Here is a 21,103-nt window from a genome sequence, read left to right as displayed (position 1 = left end):
TAACTGAATGAAAGACTTTAATGCTTAAAATGTTTATGATGAAAATTGAATACTGGTGTATATTTCTTATTTAAACTACCAATACCAGCCACATACAGTTTACATTATACGTTTATGTTCCTAAATTAATATTGTTTATGACCTTCAGACATGTTATGCTCCTCTTCTTTTTATGCTTAGCTACTTAAATTTCCCTTTAGTTGTAAAATTCCATATTAATATTCAATATTAAGCGGATTTAAACATGCACAGTAAAGAGATTAAATGAACCACCATGAGTGCCGCCTGTAGGTCATGGTGGCCAGCCAATCATGTACTGCAGTATAACGGTAAGGGGTTGTACTGTGCATTTTGAATGGCTGCATCTGTATACTATATACTGTAGTACATTATGCAACAGTATAGAAGTGGACTTGGTTATATGCAAATTTAGCTATTTGCAACAGATCTCTGCACTGAACTCTTGCAAATATTGAGATCCTACTGTACTGTATAAAGCATTTGTCCTGCATTTAGAACCCACCCTTTTCAGTGACTGATTGTGATTTAGTTCCTTGCAATGGATATCAGATAAAGCATTGCCTATGACAGGTGTTCAACTTTAAACTTCATTCAGTCTTATTTTCATATTTGATTTCAAATAAATTGTTTTTCACTAAAATATAGTAGAACCTAATTTTATGGACTGCCCTACCAAAATTATTAGTTATTGTCATGAACATATTAACAATTTAAATTTAAACATATTTGGTGAAATACATATGCATATTGTATAAATGCAATATATACTACATATTTTGTCCTGGTATATTCAATGCATTTCACAGGAAATGCTATACAATTAAAAACATAACAAGTAGAAGTGGTGATTGCCAGCTTTATGTAGAACATATAAAATATATGGACAAAAGCATTAATATGCTTTTTTTTCTCTTAATATAGTAGGTCTTGTTTTAAAGCTTTGTAGAGTTTCACAAATGATTCTGCCCACATGTCCTTCTGGTGTCCTTTTGACTGAATCAGTTTGTGTGCTGTGTACACCAATGTCAAAACAGTTCGCTCAAAATCGTTCTTTCTTAGTGGTCCCACATGCATAGAAAGCATAGAGGTTAGCCGCCTGACTTCTGTGATTTTCCTTGGGAGTACATCTTCGCAGATCACTTCTAGATTCTTGCTTTTCCTCAGTGATGCCAGCTCCTCATCTTTTATTAAAAAGTGATCATATATATTATCCATCCACAATCCATGTAGTAAGATCTGAAAAGAGAAGCAAATCAGAAAACAGAACAGAGAAAGAACAATTTTCTAATCTGTTTAACATTTGTTTCAAACTTGAAATTATGGAAGCTCTTGGAATGAGCATTATATTCTGACATTCTTTTCTGAAATATTGAAAAAAAAGTACAGAGCTTTGTAGTTACATTTTACTGACTAGCTACAAAAGGGCTTTTATCTGAAATATATTTAACCAGATGTTTTTTATATTTTACATTGTTTAAAATATAAAAACTTTCTTTTCTTTTTCAAAACGTTTTTTTTAATCTACAGGCCCAGCTACTCTAAATGCCCTGTACTTATGTATGTATAAAACTGACATTTTTCTTGTACTAACAATTTCTCAGTGTAGAACAGCTATGGACCCAAAGATACGTTCATTGGTTCCAATTTTATTTAGAAATAGTAGAAATGTTGTTTCAGAGGTTCCTTTCTCATACCTTTAAAATGATAAGGCAACGTTCTACTTTCAATAAACTGGTTCATCACATTATGATTCCTTAAAACTTATTTTATAATAATAATTCACAACAAAACTGATCCTCCAGATCAATTTCCTGATTGTAAACAGAGAATCTGGTTAAATTCAATCATATATTTAAATCAGAACACATTCATAAAAATTAGATTTACTGTATAATATTTAGCAATGATTGTCTTCACAATGAATGGCAGAGTGTGTAAAATTACAATGCTCAAAAGGCATGTGAAAAAGATACATGGAATTTCCTTTTTAGATTCTGACTAACATGGGCTTTGGCTATAATTTTGTCTAAAATCAGAACCAGATTTTTTTTATAAATATTTTTTTTACAACTTTAACTTCTTTAGAAACAATTATTTTCTTAGAAAAAATAAAGTTTCTGGTAAAAGGCTGTGTATAATATGATTTCTGTAGTGAAGCTTCTATTAAAAGAGATTCAAGAATAATGCAATCTCTAGTGTAAGTGTTCAGTAGTGTCACTGGAGGGAACAGTTCTTCCTTGTATAATCCTTTTTACAACTGAATTTTCATAGGGGATTATTTATTTACAACCAAAGAAATGTTGTCTTCTGACTCTTCTGTGTACTACATGTGATATGCTGCATAGATTTTGTTTTTTAGTAATTACATTTTTTATTTCAATTTTTTACATAGGTACTATATTATGAATATTTTTTCCGATTATGTTGGAAATGTATTTTATAAGGTGAGCACAGTGAAGGACTGGTTAACATTGTTGCCACCCAGTGCTGGGACCCTGGTTTCAATTCAGGACCTGGGTTGCAATCTGCATGGAGTTTGTTCTCCCCGTGTTCAAGTGGGTTTGCTCCAGGTGTTCAGAAAATGGATGGCTGGGTAGAAAATGGGTGGATGTATTTCAGAATTTACTTTTATTGAGTCTGTTCTTCCTATAATTTCATGTTACAAAGATGTTTCCTTTTTTCTTTCCTTTTGTAGCGGCGAGGCTTATTAATAAGAAAGAATTAAGTGTTCTGAGCCTTCCCAAATGAGGCCCCATTTCTCTGTTCATCTCTGTGGTGCAGCCACAGAGAAACTATTCATGCAGGCTGATTTAAGGTTTCCTTTGATAAGGTTTCCTAGGACAGCTCCCAAAGGGGGATGCACTTAGCTAAGCCTGGCTATCATGTTCAATGGTCATCCATTGGCGCCTATCTGTCTAGGGAGTGCCAGATGGACATCTGGACTGCATTCCTAAGTGTCAGGAGTAAGTGACTCATATCTCACCTTGATCAACCAATCAGGGACTGGTAGGGCCGAGTAACCCACGTGGGACTCTGATGCCCATGGAACTTTCAGCCAATCAACGAGCTGAAGTTCCTCCAGGTAAAAACAGGCAACAAAGAGAGCCTGAGAGATTCAGTGGAGAATTCTGAGACTTTTCTAAAGGGAATTCAAAGGAGAATCCCAGGGCAGGATGGCCCAGAAGCAGAAGGCTCCTGAGGGAAGGACATTCTCGCAGCGCTCCTCCTGACCATCCTGAGACTCAGCCCGGACAACCACGGAACGGCCAGTGTGTCCGAGTGCCAGAACTTTCCTTTGTTCTAAGAGTCTAGAGCGGAGGTTGCCAGAGAGTAACCAGAGGATCCACCCGAGGTTAGCACCAGCAGCAGGCCTCGTGAACAGGTCAGAACTGTGGACAGCTGAATCACTATTCAGAACTAGCTCTTCATCAGGAACGAACTGGTCCTCTTCCTGACTTGCTGGGACCCACAGTCATCTTTTCTCCTGTGCGCAAACTTTGCTAGTTAAAACCAACACAAACTACCCGGTCAGTGAGCATCAGCACCGCACCGTTGCAAGCCACACAGCACAGTCTGGCACCGAGCCAGAGAGCGCGGATTGGACAGCAACAGCCTGCAACTGTTTCTTTGTGCCCGCAGGAGATCTGAATCCCCAGAGATTGGATGAGTATTCAACTTCAATGCATTACAGCTCGAGAATTCAATTGTTATCCCAACCAGTTGATATCAATTTAATTCCTAAGAGTTATGTACTTGTTTTGAGTATCTAATGTAGAAGTTATAACCAAGTTCATTTATGAAACGGTCTTAATGAATGATATACTGAACGTATGTCCTCTTGATATGTGTAACACTTTGTAACTGACTGAATATATACCTTTTGTATTCTGATAACCCTCGCGATAAGACCTGTTAGGTTTATATGCATATTCTATGTATTAATAAATGTATCCTCGTGTATTAGTACCTGTGTGTGTGCGTTGTTTGAGTTATGTTGCATGGTTGGATTCTAAAGCCATCAAAAGAATCAATTTTGTGATTTACTGCTACAATTAATAATTGTCCCAGTAAATGCCCAAACCCTACAGAACTGGTGCCTTCAGAGAGCACACTACATTTAATTTGGCGTCCCTGGGCCGGCTATGGCAATGCTACACTTTTATATATATTTTTATATTTATATTTCATTTTAAATGTTTATAATGTATATAAATGTATTAACTGATATTTAAATGTTCAAATAAACGGTTAAATAGTTATTTTAATTATTTTAGTGATTAATATATTAGACCTCTAAAGTGTAGAAATAGAATCCTGAAAAAATTGGATTATCAATTAATGAGTTAGCTGGATGTAACAGTTTTTGGTCTGTAGATTGACAAAGGATTAAATGGTCCATTGAAACCTTCCTTTTGTTTGATAGTTATGAAACTAGGAAAACATTGAATTATAGCATAATGACTCAGGCATTGAAATTATGAAATTTATTAACCTTAAATAATTTCTAGCTTTTAGAGGGATATGTCTTACCTCATAGAGCATGTTGACCTCCTCCACAGAGGTCTGAAAAGTAGGATTCAATAAACTGACTGTTCCTCTCTTCACTCTAAGCGCTGATGGATATAGAGCTGAAAGGCACAGGTAATGGCAAGAAAAGAAAGTTCACACATCATGTTACACATCACACCACAGAGATTATTTAAATTCAGATTTATGATACAAATGTGTATCTTTTTTATTTTTATATGTTTGTTTTTGGATGATTGTTTTTACTTAGAGAAATATAACTTGCAGACCAGAACATTAAGAGAAGTTAGCAGAAGATGGATTGAGAGAGAGTGGGAGAAATCACGCACATCTTAATGAGGAAGAATTATAATGCATGCTCTGAATAGCAATGCATTTTCCAAGGACACAGCGGGGTATGCAGCGGTAAAACGCGGTGGGCGTGTCGCGGTATAACATGTCATAGCATGCCATACCGTATAATACCGCATAATAACGCAAGTCAGATAAAAGTATCTGGAATTACTGCCAGGTGTAGCTAATAAAGCTCAACCTCTCATGTTGAGCTGTCAACAGAAAACACCCGGTTTTGACTCCCAATCACTGCTGAGGGACAATCTTTATTCAATTAAGAATTTAAGTTGTATACTCGTTAGACTTTTAAATTTAAACTGTATTACAGCATGTTAATCATTATACAATAAAATTGGTATATTTTATGAAAGCAAGATTGCTCAGTTGGACAAAAGTACACAACCTACCACCTTTATCATAAATATTTTAATTATGCAGAAATATCTTATGCATCAAAGTCTTTACCGAAGATATTACTAATAATATTAATAATGAATGACCTTGGACAAGCTGTAAACTCAAACTACCCTGGTCCACATTCTTTGTAACTGTCTTTGTAAACGAAAATACTTTATTTTTTCATTGACAAAAAGTAACACCACAGCATTTCGTTGATCCGATCATGCATTTGTTTCAAATAATACAAAGTACAGTAATTCTTGAGAATCTCCAATTCACCATGCCTTTCACATGCTCATAAAATATATTAATTTAGGAACATAAACATATTATTGTATGTAAACTGTACTGTATATGGTTGGTCTTGGTATTTTAAAGAAAAAAACACACACCAGTATTCCATTTCTCCCTAAACATTTTAAGCATCAAAGTCTTACATGTGGTTATTTCGGAAACATTTTTATGTGCTCCTTGCTCCTTCTGACCATGTTACTGTACGTTTATACAGTATACAGTACTTTGTGAGAAAAGTGATAGTTTTAAGTTTTTCTGCAAATACGCGTGATACCGGAGTAAACAAGCATACTTTTAGAATTTGCTTAATAGGGAATATAATATGGAATCGCATATCTAAAGAAATTAATAACAATATAATTATATTCATGTACTGTAACACAAACAGTTGTATACTGTATACACATATTTATTGATATGTGTATGGCTGTTTCAGCATTTGTCGTGTGACTGTGTTAGTGGTGTGATGGTTTAAGCGCTTGCCTTATAAGCAAGGGGTCGGCTGTTCAAATCCAGCTATCGCCATGAGTTTTCTTTTAACAAACATTTCTTTGAAAAACTAAAATAGCAATATTATGGACACTCTATTGACTTTTTTATATTTCTAAATATCACAACACTTTCGAATCTAAGTCATTTTTTAATAACAACGAATAGTCACCGTCTTTCCCTCTGAGTAGCAGGAACCTGTATCGTGTGGATCGTGTTTAGATATCCCTTCAGATTTAAAAGATTATTATTAATATCTTCAGTGTTGCATCTTTCCAGTTTAGCTGATCTTTTGCTGCTTACGCATGCTTACACAGCTCCCTAGGTAAATTATCATACTTGACTGAGAAAGCTTTAGAGAACTTAACATTTTTATTATCAACAAATTGTAAATATGACGTTTACATTGGCGTTATTAATTTTTCACTTGAGTGTATGGAGGAGTGTCAGCTGTCAATGAGAGCAGACCCCCCTCTTAGGCTGGGCAAATGATTTTTTTAATTTTTAAAAAAGAAATAAAAAAGTAGATATAATGATATAAACATTTACTGCAATACAATACTGCAATGTTTCGGCTGTGAATTCTTCTTCAGGTGTGAGGGTCTTCAGCTCAAAATGAAACGTTTGGAGTTTGTAAGGCTGTTTCGTGTTCTTCCTAGGATTGTTGAGGGGGGTGGGGGGCATTCGAAATTGTGAGTTATGCAAGTCAGATTATGAATGAATAAAAACATTTTATTAAAAACGCGTTTGAGTTTGTTTGGGTGCTGTACCAGCTGTACAGAAAATTAAAGTGCCCTTTTTCACTCAATGGGTGTCTGAGTCGCTGTGTCAGCCCTATATACTGTAATAATGCCACAATATGTCTTTTATGTGTCACAAAAAATTGACTTGCTTTAACAAAATATATTTACTAATCCTTTCGCCTGGCAATCAACCTGAATGTCCAACTATCTGTGAAACCAAAAGAACCACAATTGAACGAGTGTTGATAATAAGAGAATAATAAGAGTCCCAGTCACCCCCATTTCCATTTAAATCGCAAACGCGTGTTTGATTAAATGTCTTTATTGATTCACAATCTGCAACGTAAATCATTATCTTTGTCTTCTGCATAATAATGTTCACCTCGCTGTCCAGCATATTAATAATTGTAATAATAATAAACTTTATTTTATATAGCGCCTTTAAAGGTGGCTTGTCAAAGCGCTTTACAGGATAACAACAACAATAACAACAACAATATTGTATTTCATTGCACTTTGTCAGATCGTCTTATAATCACTTGTTGCCAGAATACCACCCCCCCACTCCAGAAATCATTTGTTTTGTTTTGCTTAGAGTGAGGTCAATGTAAACATCACACCTCTATAATAAAAAGTTCTATACAAATGCAGAGAATCATCAATACATACTGTATCACTATATATGTGTTTGTTATCTTAGCTTGTAATACAAAGTTGATCAGTTCTGAAATGACTGATCTTGTATTATCTGATCAGTAATTATCTAGTATTGTACTGATTTCTATATTGTTTTTATTTGTTGAGTATGTCAATTATGTTGTTCACTTGCATTTTTATAGAATACAATTGTGAATAATAAGCAAAATAATATTCAAGTGGTAGAACTGCCAGTGTGCATTGGCTGCAAAGATACTAGCAAAGGTTAATTGCACTATGAACCGCATAAAGAAATGTAAAATAGTCTTCTTTAGGTGTGAGGGCAGGAGTGGATTGTAGCAGGAATAAACAGCAAATCACAGGAGAACAAAGGGCAGGGCAGGTGAGAAGAGTATCCTGAGTGATCAGTGGGAAGAGGTGTGAAGATGAAATCGGTAAACGAACACAGTGATTTAAAAAATAGATCGGTCTGTTATTGAGAGCGGGGGGAAAGTGTAATCTGCCTGATACAACTATTAAGAACAATATAAGAATTTAATCTTAAAGAAGAAGTCTAAAGAACACTGGACAGCAGACTGTTGCTAGCTTCTGACAAGACAGACCGTAGCTTTTCCACTTTTTTGTTTCCCTTTAGTTTCCCTACCGGCCATGTAATATAGAAGTTTATTTTAAAAGGAACATAGAGAAACTAGGAACTAGAGAAATCAAGAAAGGCTTTTTTTCAATAGAATTAATGAATGCACATCCTGTTCACTGGGTTATTTAAATCCACATCGAGCAATCTCCAATACGTTCAGAATTTGATAGCCAGAATCCTGTATTGCTTTTAGATGCCACTTTTAATGGTGCTATATAAAATAAAGTAATATATTTACAGTAACTTAAAGTATATATTTAAAGTAATAATTTAACAATATTTGTAAATGTTTTATGATATGACTATGTTGTGAATGTCTGTAGATTGTATCTTATTTTTAGTTTTTGTTTTGTTTCACATTAATTTTATAAGAGAGGGTGTCATAGAGAAGACTCCTTTACCCCCATCTTGATTAAAATCGCTAACATGTGTTTCATAAAATACTTTTATTTTTCACAATCTGGCAATGCCAGACAGAATTCACATTCACTGTGCCCAAACGGCCTTGCAGATCAGAAAATCAAGGAAGAAAACAATTATCACGCCAAGCTTCTCAATGGAATTGCTTTAACTTGCTAATGTGGTACTGTAACAGTCCGGGTGGGGCAAGCTTCTAATGTCTCCTGACTTGGGCGAAAGGAACCCGTCTTTCATTGGAAGACAATTAACATATTCTACCTGTACATGAGAATGTAATGCTGGCACTTGGGCGTGATGGGGTGCTGTACCAGCTGTACAGAAAATTATTCAACGAGTTGTTTTTCATTCCATCCTGAATGATAATGACACAATAATATAAACACCCCTTAAGGTAGGAAATCAAATTTTTTAATTAAAAAAAAGAGATGTAAAGATGTGTTCCTGTTTAACTTAGAAATTGCATGACTTTAAAAGTGATAAAAACAGGTTTTGATAGTTAATGGCCACTTTTTGTGCATGATAAACAATTCGGGCACAGAATGGTTAAAAAGAAAGTCAGACAGGCAGGGGGGATGATAATGATATCAGAGCGCCCTACATTACAAATTCCAAGCATTTCATTTTGAGCTGAAGACCCTCACACCTGAAGAAGGATTCTCAGCCAAAACCTTGCACTATTGTATTGGAGTAAATGTTTATATCATTATATCTCTTTTTTTATTTCTTTTTAAACATTTGTTAAAAAAGTTTTAAAAAAAAGTCCCAAAGTTTCCATAATATTGCTATTGCTAATTGCTATTGCTACTGTCTGAGTCTCTGTGTCTACATTGTTTGTAAACAAACCGGTTTCACAGGTATTTTCAACCCCCAGTAAATTTCAAAAGTCACAAGATTTTGAAACACGAGGGCGGCGCCGATGCACTGCAAGTCCCCGTTACCCCCATTTTGATTTAAACCGCAAATGCGTGTTTAATTAAATGTCCTTATTGATTCACAATCTGACAAATGCAATATAAATCATTGTCTTTGTCTTCTAAGTATCTTAATAAACTTTCAGCATAGCTTTCTCCCTATTTAGATGTATTTTTCTTGGGATTTTGGGATCAAACATGGAAAGATTAGATTGTAATCGTTTTTATTTTTTAAATACATTTTAGAAAAGTGTAATCTATACTAAAAAGCTGTATTTATTTAATACCACTTGATAATTATATTAATAGAGATAAGAATTCAAGTTGATACTGTTTAGACTATTAATTATTTTAAACTGTTTTACAGCATCATAAACATGCTTAAAAGAGAAGAGAGAAAACGCAACGTTTTGGCTGTGAAGCCTTCTTCAGGTGTGAGGGTCTTCAGCTCAAAACGAAATGCTAAAATGTAATGTAGACTCTGAACTTGTTCAACTATGATGTGGGCTTGCTTGAGGTCACTGCCTTTCATCTGAAATCCTGCTTGAATCCTGCTAAACTAAAAATTAGACACAAGAAGAGAAGAGGCTCTGGTGAAATTTCTCTGTGAACTGAAGAGTTAAAGTGTAAAGTGTCTCCTCCTTTTAACGGGCAGAGACATGGTGCTTTAAACAAGAGAGTGTGGCGTTACTTTTTGTCAGTGAAAAAGTGTGTGTCTCTCTCTCTTTAAGGAAATGCCTCTCCCTGTTCAATCCATTGGAAAAAAGAAAAGGAGCATAAATCGTCTGATGGTCATAAACAATATTAATTTAGCATCAGAGATATTTTTTAACTGCACTGCATCGGAGAGAATACCATAGTGCGTTTTTTTTTTACTCCCTGGCGGAAACGGGCTTCCATAAGAATCAGTATACTGCAGCTTCTGGGAAATACATTTTTCCTGCATAAAAGTTTAACCCGTTCAGAGCGCCCTACATTACAAACTCCAAGCGTTTCATTTTGAGCTGAAGACCCTCACACCTGAAGAAGGATTCACAGCCAAAACGTTGCAGTATTGTATTGCAGTAAATGTTAATGTCATTATATCTAATTTTTTATTTCTTTTTTAAAAATTAAAAAAATCGTTTGCCCAGCCTAAGAGAGGGGTCTGCTCTCATTGACAGCTGACACTCCTTTATACACTCAAGTGAAAAATTAATAACGTCAATGTAAACGTCGTATTTATAATTTGTTGATAATAAAAATGTTAAGTTCTCTAAAGCTTTCACTATGATAATTTACCTAGGGAGCTGTGTAAGCATGTGTAGGCAGCAAAAGATCAGCTAAACTGGGAAGATGCGACACTGAAGATATTAGTAATAACCTTTTAAATCTGTAGGGAGATCTAAAAGGGATCCACACAATCCACACAATATAGGTTCCTGCTACTGAAGCGATTCAGAGGGAAAGACGGTGACTATTCGTTGTTATTAAAAAATGACTTAGATTCGAACGTTGTGAGATTTAGAAAAGTCAATAGAGTGTCCATAATATTGTTATGGAAAACTCATGGTGATAGCTGGATTTGAACAGCCAACCCCTCGCTTATAAGGTAGGCATTTAAACCATCACACCAGTAACACAGTCGCATGACATGTGCTCTAACAGCCATACACATATCAATAGATATGTGTATATACTACTGTTTGTGTTACAGTACAGTAATATAATTATATCATTATTAATTTCTTGAGATACGCGATTCCATGTAATATTCCCTTTTAATCAAATTCTAAAAGCATGCTTGTTTACTCTGGTATCGAGCGTATTTGCAGAAAAGCTTAAAACTATCACTTTTCTCACAAAGTACTGTATACTCTATAAACGTACAGTAACATGGTCAGAAGGAGCAAGGAGCACGTAAAAATGTTTCCGAAATAACCACATAAAAGACTTCGATGCTTAAAATGTTTAGAGAGAAATGGAATACTGGTGTGTATTTTTTCTTTAAAATACCAAGACCAGCAATATACAGTTTACATAATATGTTTATGTTCCTAAATTAATATTGTTTATGACCTTCAGATGCGTTGTGCTCCTATTCTTTTTATGCTCAGCTACTAAAATTTCCCTTTAGTGGTAAAATTCCATATAAATATTCAATACTAAGCGGATTAAAATGTGCACAGTAAAGAGATTAAATGATTAAATCTTTTCACTACCGACCAATCCACCATGAGTGCCCCTGTTGGTCATTTTGGCCAGCCAATCACGTACCGTGGTAGGTCGCGGTGGCGCACGGGTAGATGCCCGCGGTACGGGTTTGTACCATGCATTTTGAATGGCTGCATCTGTAAGTCTCAAATACTATTGTAGTGGTTTGATAGGTTTACTGAGACAATTATTAATTGTAGCAGTAATCACGAGGTTGTTCGTTGGGGTTTTTAGAAAATCAATCGTCAGAACAACTAACAACGCACACACACGGGTTCAATACACGGGATACATTTATTAATATAAACTGTGCACCAAACATATACTAGTCTGCCTGGATACGAGCGGCAGACCTTACTGTGAGGGTTATCAATATACAAGGTATATAATCTCGAAGAGATGCAAACACAAAGAGATACACAACAGAGAATATATGTCAATATATATCGTTCGGTTACCAAATCGCTAATCAGTGTTATTACCCACTGTTACTCTAAGCTCGGAAGTAAATACATTACTCATGAATTAAATTGATAACAACTTGTGTTGAGGTAAAATTAAATTCTCGAGACGCAATGTAGAACATGGGGTTTACTTATCCACTGTGTATGGATTTGGAATTTCCCGGCACGAACACCAAACCAGCTGACAGGCTCTGTTGCAGCCTCTGTTCCAGCGGTTGTCCAATGGGCGTTGTGGCTACCGGCTACCGGCCAACCAGTCGAGGTGCAGCTCGGTGTAGGACGGGCGGAGGAATCTGACTGCGGTGCGCAGGGCAGTCGTTGCTCCGAGGGGATCTACCAGCAGTCCGGCTGGCTAGTAGAAAGTCTCTATGCAAAAAGTGTGACCGCGAGTCCTCACAAGTCACTCTTTTGCCTGGGAAGAAACTGGTTCGTTCCCGGTCCAGCGCTGCTTCTGAATAAGCTATTCAGGTTGTCGACGAGGGTCCAACTGTAGGCTGCCGTTGATCAAGCGGAGCATTCACGTTGGTAGAATTCTGAGTACGTACGGGATCCTCGGCCTCGCGCTTAGAACAAAGTCCAAGTCCTTTTGCAGACAACAGCAGTTGTCACGTGATTGTCTCTGAGGATGCGCGAAAATGGCCAAGGAGAGCACAGAACTGAGCTTGCGCTCCCTTTTTGATCAAGACCCAGATGTGTGCTGATTGGTTGAGAGTTTGGCGGGCATTGGAGACCCACGTGGTATTACCACGCCCTGCCAGTCCCTGATTGGTTGGTCAAGGTGAGATATAAGTCACTTACTCTTGACACTTAGGAATGCAGTCCAGATGTCCATTCGGCACTCCCTAGACTGATAGGCGCCAATGGATGACCATTGATCATTATAGCCAGGCTTAGCTAATTGCATCCCCGTCTGGGAGCTTGGTTCTTATCACAAGAAAACATCTTAAATCAGCTTGCATGAATTCTTTCTCTGTGGCTGCACCACAGAGATGGAGGGTGAGATGGGGCCTCTTTTAGGAGCATACCAATGCTTAATTCTGTCTTATTAACAAGCATTGCCGCTACACTATCTTATGTCTTCTTCGCCAGCAACTGGCTGCAGCGATGCTGTGTAATTCTGTCCTGTTCATATGTTTGCCAAAGCACAGCTTATGTGGTAAAGTTTTTCTTATTAATTAAAATATTTTAACTACCTGTAACTGAAAATGAAGCAAAATAGTGTTATTATAAGCACAACAATAAAGTAATTATAGTCATAAACATGGTACGTGTTTTATTTGTTAATGGACTCATGCTGTGTTACATATATTCTCCACATCTTTTTATTTCCCCACAAAGAAAATTTTCCATCTGGGACAGCAAAGAAATTAAGTAAATAAAGACAAGTTTATGTCAATAATATAAATTATCTGCAGTCTACAGTGTGATAGGCATAACTGCTTTAAAGTCTGTATACAGTTCTAGGATACAAACTAAACCACTGGTGTCAAGCGATCAGTTAAATGTCAGCTAGTTTGACATTAAGGATATAACAATGGTTCAACTAAGAGGAGGTAAAACAGCCTATCTACAACACATTTAACAGTTAACAAATGATTCAAGGATTTCATCCCAATGATTCTTGAAAGAAGGCAAGGCATTAGCTTCAACAACATGGCTGTTGTTCCACTGTTGTACTACAGATCCACAACATCATGACTTAGCCAGCAGCCATATCACTCTGAAACTCACAACTGGCAACCCACTGAATGTAAGCAGGTATGAGCCTAGTCAGTACCTGGATGGGAGGCCTCCTAGGAAAAATTAAGATAGCTGCTGGAAGAGGTGTTCACGAGGAATGACAGCAGCCAAAAGCTTGGGAGAAATTAGAATCGTTTATTGGGATGTGGAGATTTGGCGTAACCCGCTTGGCTGAGGGCCAACTTCCCGGCCATTGGACAGGGAGGATAGGACCCCCATGCGACCAATTGGGTAGCTGCAAAGGTGGAGAGGGGGTGGAGGAGGGATGCAGAAAACGAACGAGGAAGAGGAGAGGGTGACGTTTGATATATGTGTATGGAGACCGGTTGCTTACGTCAGGATTAGTGAGAATTGCAGCAGCTGTGTCGAATGAGCGCGGCTGCCTTCATTCCTCCCGAACTTTCATTTAAAACTCCATTTAGTGGGGCCAGCAGGGGGTGCTCACCCTGCTGTCCATGTGAGTCCTAATGCCCCAGTATAGTGATGGGGATACTATACTGTAAACAGGTGCTCTCTCTCGGATGAGACGTAAAACCGAGGTCCTGACTCTCTGTGGTCATTTAAAAAAAAATCCCAGGGTGTTTCTCGAAAAAAATAGGGTTGTAACCCTGGTGTCCTGGCTGAATTTCCCATTGGCCCTTACCAGACATGGCCTATGAAAATGGCTTCATTACTCTGCTCTCCTCCCCACCGATAGCTCATGTGTGGTGAGTGTTCTGGCGCACTATGGCTGCTGCTGCATTATCCCGGTGGATAATGGTGGACATTGGTGGTGGTGGAGGGGAGTCCCCATTACCTGTAAAGGGCTTTGAGTGGTGTGTCCATAAACGCGCTATATAAGTGTAAGCAATTATTATTATTATAAAGTGTGAACAGAACTGGAGAGCTCACGCAGCAATGAGGGGCAATAGATCGTGACTCGGAAAGAGTTTTGTTGACCCTGATATACTGTGTACAATTTGTTACGAATGAATGGTACCATCTTAAAATGTTATGAATAACGGACATTTGCTTCAACTTGCTTATCAATAGATGGGGCTGCAGCGTATTAAATACAGAGCTGAAGTCCACCAACAGCATCTGAGCATAGGCATTGGGGTCCTCTAGTTGTTTTAGAACAAGATGCACAATGCTGTTAATTGTATCATCGGTGTCCTGCCGGTGTTTATATGCAAACTGATATAGATCCAGTACTGTGTTCACTTCTGAGCACAGCATCGATATCATAATGCTCTCAAAGCATTTCATCACAACAGATGTCAGTGCTACCAGCCTGTAGTCATTGTTATCTGAGGGACAGGGTTTTTTGGGTATTGGAGTATTGCTTTTTTCCACAGTGCTGGAACAGAGTGAGAGTGAACAGACTTCTGAAAGATAGGACACAATGCTGGTGTTAATTCCTCTGCACAATTTTTAAAAGAGATTGTAAAGGAAAAATTCATCAGAGGAGCAGAACACAGTCTTGTGCAGATTCAGTTTTATTGAGTTCAATAAGTCCAACAATACACGCTGGGTCTACCCCTCAGAACAGAGAAACTGCAACGGTTTCACAGCTCTTATATACAGTCAGAAGAAAGGTTGTTTCACAATCTGAGTGCTTGTCCTGTTCTTTGATATGTAATTACTTCCTGTCCTGCTCTGTCTAGGTTCTGTCCTTTGATATGCAGCAAACATTGGTCTGCTTTATCCTGTTTGTGGGTGTTATTTCTGTCTTTTATTATGTAGCATTTAGTCACTGGGGCTGCTAAAGCAGGTCAGCTTTATGGCATCTTAGCGTAACTTTTGTTTAAGGCTAAATTAACAGACCCCAGCAACACCTCTCACAGTGTGCTTAAGTGGTGACATTGTGATGCTGGATAAGTGAGATATACAGTATACATATCCCACTTCAGTCTCTCCTGTTAACCACCTGGCGATAGCCCTGGTAGGTTACCTATTAACCTCCACGTACACATCAGCAGAGCCCGTCGACTCATTTGACCTGGCGTTTTGGGTAATTTGCACTCCTCTTACAGCCTTAGCCATTCCCTATTGGAAGGACCTGAGCTTGGGAGTTTTGGATTTGATTTCCTGAACTCTGTTGAAGAATTGGTGGTGTGGGTGAGGGGTCACTGGTAAAACCCTAGTTCTTCTTCTCTGACTAGATGGACCAATTAATATTTCATGAATAGAAATCTCACAGTTTGGTAATAAATAATGATACTAGTCACAGAAACTAGCACTGAGGCTCCTTATGTGGCAACTGGCCAATGTCTCACCAACCTTGTTAAGAGCTATACATACCAATCATTACAGAGTCTGCCAACCTAATCATTATTCTGTGCTCCAGATTGACTTTTAATTTAGTCTTTTTGAATGACTGTCCTGTCTGTGTAACGAACAGTTCTTTCCAGACCCTATGCGGATGACACAATCCGGGGTAGTGAGGAAACACTGGGGAGAAAAGCCATGCAGGAATCGGGAATGAATACGGGGGGGCATGTCCAAAGTGCGCAGGTGTCCAGGGCAAACAATCCAAAGAAGAAATCCAATGCGAAATCCAAAAACACAAGCATAAGTCCATGGCCAGGTGGACTATCCAAAACAAAGGATTAAAAACTGGTACCGGGTCAGAACTGACGGGAGGGGAACGGGAACAGAGAATAAAACCTTAACGGGACCAGGCGCTTCCAGGTCCAGGACTTGCACAATACGGAGATCAGATGCAGAGCCCGGAGCGCCCTTAAGGAGGAGGGACTACAATCGTGACAGTCTGTTAATTACAGGACTGAAATTAACAGACTTGTAATTGCAGGTTAAACTACAGTACCTCTCCTAGTTCTCCATCTTCAGTCAGCTCTGCATTTTACTCATAATGGCTTCCACATTTCCACACCATTGCACAAATCACCACCAGTTCACTACTAAATGAACTACTCTAAATTATCATGTTTAACTTGGTCCAATTGGTGTCACACTCTCCGAAAGCTCAGTTTGTCATTGGTCAAATACAATGTAGATAATCCAGTTTCTTTGGAATTAACGTAAAATACAATTTCAGACATTAGACTGCAACATATAACACTTTCCTTGGTTGTCTCATAACAAAGAATATCATCAGGCACCTCTGCAATAACAGGATATTTCACAGGCCTCTGATGTGCACAAAATAAAATACAACACTGTTCCTTACACTTACATTTACCATCTGTCAGTTTATCCCCCCCTCATAGTTCAATCCAGTTTCCCAGATAAATGGGGCAGTTCTGTCCATCCTGAAGATTGGGATCCATAGTTTGGATAAGAATTATAAATGTTAGCTTGAGATTGTTGTAGTGATGACTTGGTGGTCCTCTAGGTCAAACCCATCTCTGAACCCAAAAATGGCAGGTTTCTTTGTCAATCCAGTCCCTCTTGCTGGGAGTTGAACACACTTTCCCAGGCCTCAAACAGATTCATTAATTGAGTTGTGCTTTATGACTGATAGGGTAACGGAAGCAGGGCCTTCGCTCTTAGAGTGCTCAGATATTATAACACTTGTAATGAGATTATTAAGAAAGCAGCTACTTGCCTTCCTGTTGAAGAAACAGAATGTTAATAACAGAGGTTTTTTTACACCAATTCTTTTCTCTCTACTTTCAACATTTTCTCACAAGATGTCCAAACAAACACAGGTCGTTATTCGTTAAGAATTCATGTTGATCTGGGTAGAAATCCTGCCCAATAGACTAGACCCATGCTCTTCCCTTGTCTCCTAACTAAGGGAGGTATGGTCAGTCAAGGTTACCTCTCAGCTCTGATAAGCCAGGGCCTACTGGTTTGTGCTCCTTCCATGAGGTCACAGAACTGACTGTACTGCCCAATTACTTGTCATAAAATTTCAGTGCTTAACAGGCCAGACTCTTGTGACTCTTATCTACCTCAGAGTTCCTGTATTTAAGTAATGAGAATACCTCTGGAATCCCTTCTCACCAGGTGGTGCACCCTGCTGTTTCCATTCTGTCTCATCTCTAAAGGAGGCTCATTCTTGGAGATCTTAGGTATTTGCATTTTCTACTCTGTAAGCGCCTGAACCTAGCAGCAGTGAGCAAGTACTGCAGTCATGTGTTAGGCAGCTAAGTACTATATTCCATCCCTGGCATCATGTCTAAAGGCCATCAGGTTTCCAAGATGATACCTTCATATTACTAAATCTCTCATATTTACATATAGAAGGTAACAAGCCACATTCCAGACTCTATTTATACATTTTTCCATCACCTTTTGCCACATATGTAAGTAGAGAAAAGACTTTCAAATTTCAATCTAGTCTTGAATATTGTGGATTATATCTTACACCTTTTGACCAACAGATCACAAAGAGTGAGACCGAAAGGTGTTACTGTATATCGGAGCAGCTTTGTTCTCCCACTGGATTCCCTTAGGGCTCTGTGTTGTCCCACACCCTATATATTCTGTATACAAACAACTCTAGAATCCCTTTTGAGAACACATTGTTAAATTTGCTGTGACTGTCATTGTCAGTCTTCTCCTAAACATAGATGACTACAGCTTTCAGACGTCTAAGTCAAACATATAGTGAGGAAGACCAACATAGTCATAGCTGCCAAGACCAACCTTTATAGTGCTGAAAGCACCCTTACTCATGTCTCCGTCACACCTCAACTCGATTTCTGTAATAAGTTTACAGTGGGTCTCTCTATTCACCTTCTAAATAACCCATATGGTATAAACTCCACTGTGTGACTTCTAACACATTTAAGGCTCTGTGATCACATTGCTCTAACTGTGACATCTCTTCACTGGCTCTCCATTATTCAGCTCATTGCCTTCAAAATTTTCATTTTAACCCTGCAATGCTTTACATTTTAATTACTTACTGTGAAATAAGCAGGGCCTAATTCTCTGCTAAGGCACATTTATTAATAGTTCATTTAGTATTTTCAGGACGTGTGATTTTAGCCACCTTGTTCTACAGCTCTGGAGCTCACTCCCTGTCAGTCTGAGAACTATAAACTCTTTTTGAGGTCTTACTTCTAAAATAGGGGTCCTAATCTTATTTTTCATCTGTTTTTTTACTGCTTTATTTATCTCAGCTTTGCAGGGGATCTGGAGCTCATCCCTATCCAACACCCTGAAAGAGGCACCAGTTCACCACAAGGCACACACAGACACAGGGCTCTATACACACTCTCACCAAGGTCAACATTTGACCCACCAACATGTTTCCGGACTCTGGGAGGAATCTGGAGCATAGGCATGGAACCCACAAAAAATGCTGGGAGAAGTTATAGACTCAATGCACACATAACCCCATTAATTGAACACAAGGCTAAGCAGTATGAGGAACAAGTGCTAATCACTGTGAGATTGTGCTCTCTTCATATATTTCAACTTTGTTTCAACTAAATTTATATAGCTAATTTAATACAAATACTATCTGGCTCATTTATATATCTTAGTCATTTAGGTCTACCTGTACTCTGTTGGTATTTGTATTTTTACATTTTAGATGCTCTTATATTTTCTGTTCACATGAGTTGCTTCCTGATTTACTTTAATCAAGTCTCTAATGTCTAGCCAGTCTGGCTGGCTAAACACACTCATATAGTCATCTTTTGAAACTCACAACCACACACAGAGCTCTTTCACCTACACACACGCACACATACATACACGTCGGCACACAAATTCATAAAAACCACACATATTGTACATATCTATAGCATTTTGCATTACATTTGGAAATTGTTGGATTATGTGTTGTATTTCATGAACATTTTAGTTATAATTTTGATTATAGTTGTAGCGGCAATGCTTGTTAATAAGGCAGAATTAAGTGTTGCTGTGCTTTCCCAAATGAGGCCCCATCTCTCTTTTCATCTCTGTGGTGCAGCCACAGAGAAGCTATTAATGCAGGCTGATTTAAAGATGTTTTCTTTTGATAAGGGACAGCTCCCAAATGGGGATGCACTTAGCTAAGCCTGGCTATCATGATCAATGGTCATCCATTGGCGCCTATCTGTCTAGGGAGTGCCAGATGGACATCTGGACTGCATTCCTAAGTGTCAGGAGTAAGTGACTCATATCTCACCTTGATCAACCAATCAGGGACTGGTAGGGCCGAGTAACCCACGTGGGACTCTGATGCCCATGGAACTTTCAGCCAATCAACGAGCTGAAGTTCCTCCAGGTAAAAACAGGCAACACAGAGAGCCTGAGAGATTCAGTGGAGAATTCTGAGACTTTTCTAAAGGGAATTCAAAGGAGAATTCCAGGGCAGGGCGGCCCAGGAGCAGAAGGCTCCCGAGGGCAGGACATTCTCGCAGCGCGCCTCCTGACCATCCTGAGACTCAGCCCGGACAACCACGGAATGGCCAGTGTGTCCGAGTGCCAGAACTTTGCTTTGTTCTAAGAGTCGAGAGCGGAGGTTGCCAGAGAGTAACCAGAGGATCCACCCGAGGTTAGCAAGCCTCATGAACAGGTCGGAACTGTGGGCAGCTGAATCAGTATTCAGAACTAGCGCTTCATCAGGAACGAATCAGTCCTCTTTCTGACCTGCTGGGACCCACAGTCATCTTTTCTCCTGAGCACAACTTTGCTAGTTTCAGCCAACACTAACTAGCCAGTCAGTGAGCATCAGCAGCGCACCATCGCAAGCCACATAGCACAGCCTGGCACCTAGCCAGACAGTACGGATTGGACAGCAACAGCCTGCAACTGTTTCTTTGTGCCCACAGGAGATCTGAATCCCCAGAGATTGGATGAGTATTCAACTTCAATGCATTACAGCTCGATAATTCAATTGTTATCCCAACCAGTTGATATCAATTTAATTCCTAAGAGTCATGTACTTGTTTTGAGTATCTAATGTAGAAGTTGTAACCAAGCTCAATTACGAAATGGTCTAAATGAATGATATACTGAACGTATGTCCTCTTTATATATGTAACTCTTCCTAACTGACTGAATATATATCTTTTGTATTCTGATAACCCTCACAATAAGATCTGTTAGGTTTACATGCATATATGTATTAATAAATGTATCCACGTGTATTTATACCTGTGTGTGTGCGTTGTTTGAGTTATATCGCATGGTTGGATTCTAAGGCCATCAAAAGAATCATTTTGTGATTTACTTTTACAATTAATAATTGTCCCAGTAAATGCCCAAACCCTATAGAACTGGTGCCTTCAGAGAGTACACTAAATAGTTTTAGTATAAATGTGGTATACTTTTTACCTTTACTTGTATTTATTCTAACAGTTGTGTAACTTTTAATAAACACAGCAT

At 38.4% G+C, this 21,103-nt stretch overlaps 1 protein-coding gene across 1 annotated transcript in view; it reads right to left on the bottom strand.

The window, feature by feature from the left end:
* The window catches only part of fam180a (family with sequence similarity 180 member A), a 48,313-nt gene continuing 27,210 nt past the window's right edge, over nt 1-21,103 (bottom strand). Inside the window, exons 2-3 of the mRNA XM_088646918.1 lie at nt 4,552-4,649; nt 1-1,257 (exon numbers count right to left, since the gene is read on the bottom strand). Coding sequence (XP_088503044.1) covers nt 934-1,257; nt 4,552-4,649 — 422 coding nt within the window. The 3' untranslated portion in view covers nt 1-933. The remainder of the gene's footprint in view (nt 1,258-4,551; nt 4,650-21,103) is intronic.

This window comes from Lepisosteus platostomus, chromosome 9 (assembly GCF_059453375.1).
Source record: "Lepisosteus platostomus isolate fLepPlt1 chromosome 9, fLepPlt1.hap1, whole genome shotgun sequence".
NCBI classification, from domain to species: Eukaryota; Metazoa; Chordata; class Actinopteri; order Semionotiformes; family Lepisosteidae; genus Lepisosteus; species Lepisosteus platostomus.
The sequence above is the reverse complement of the archived record's forward strand: the minus strand, read 5'-3'. Positions and strand labels throughout refer to the sequence as shown.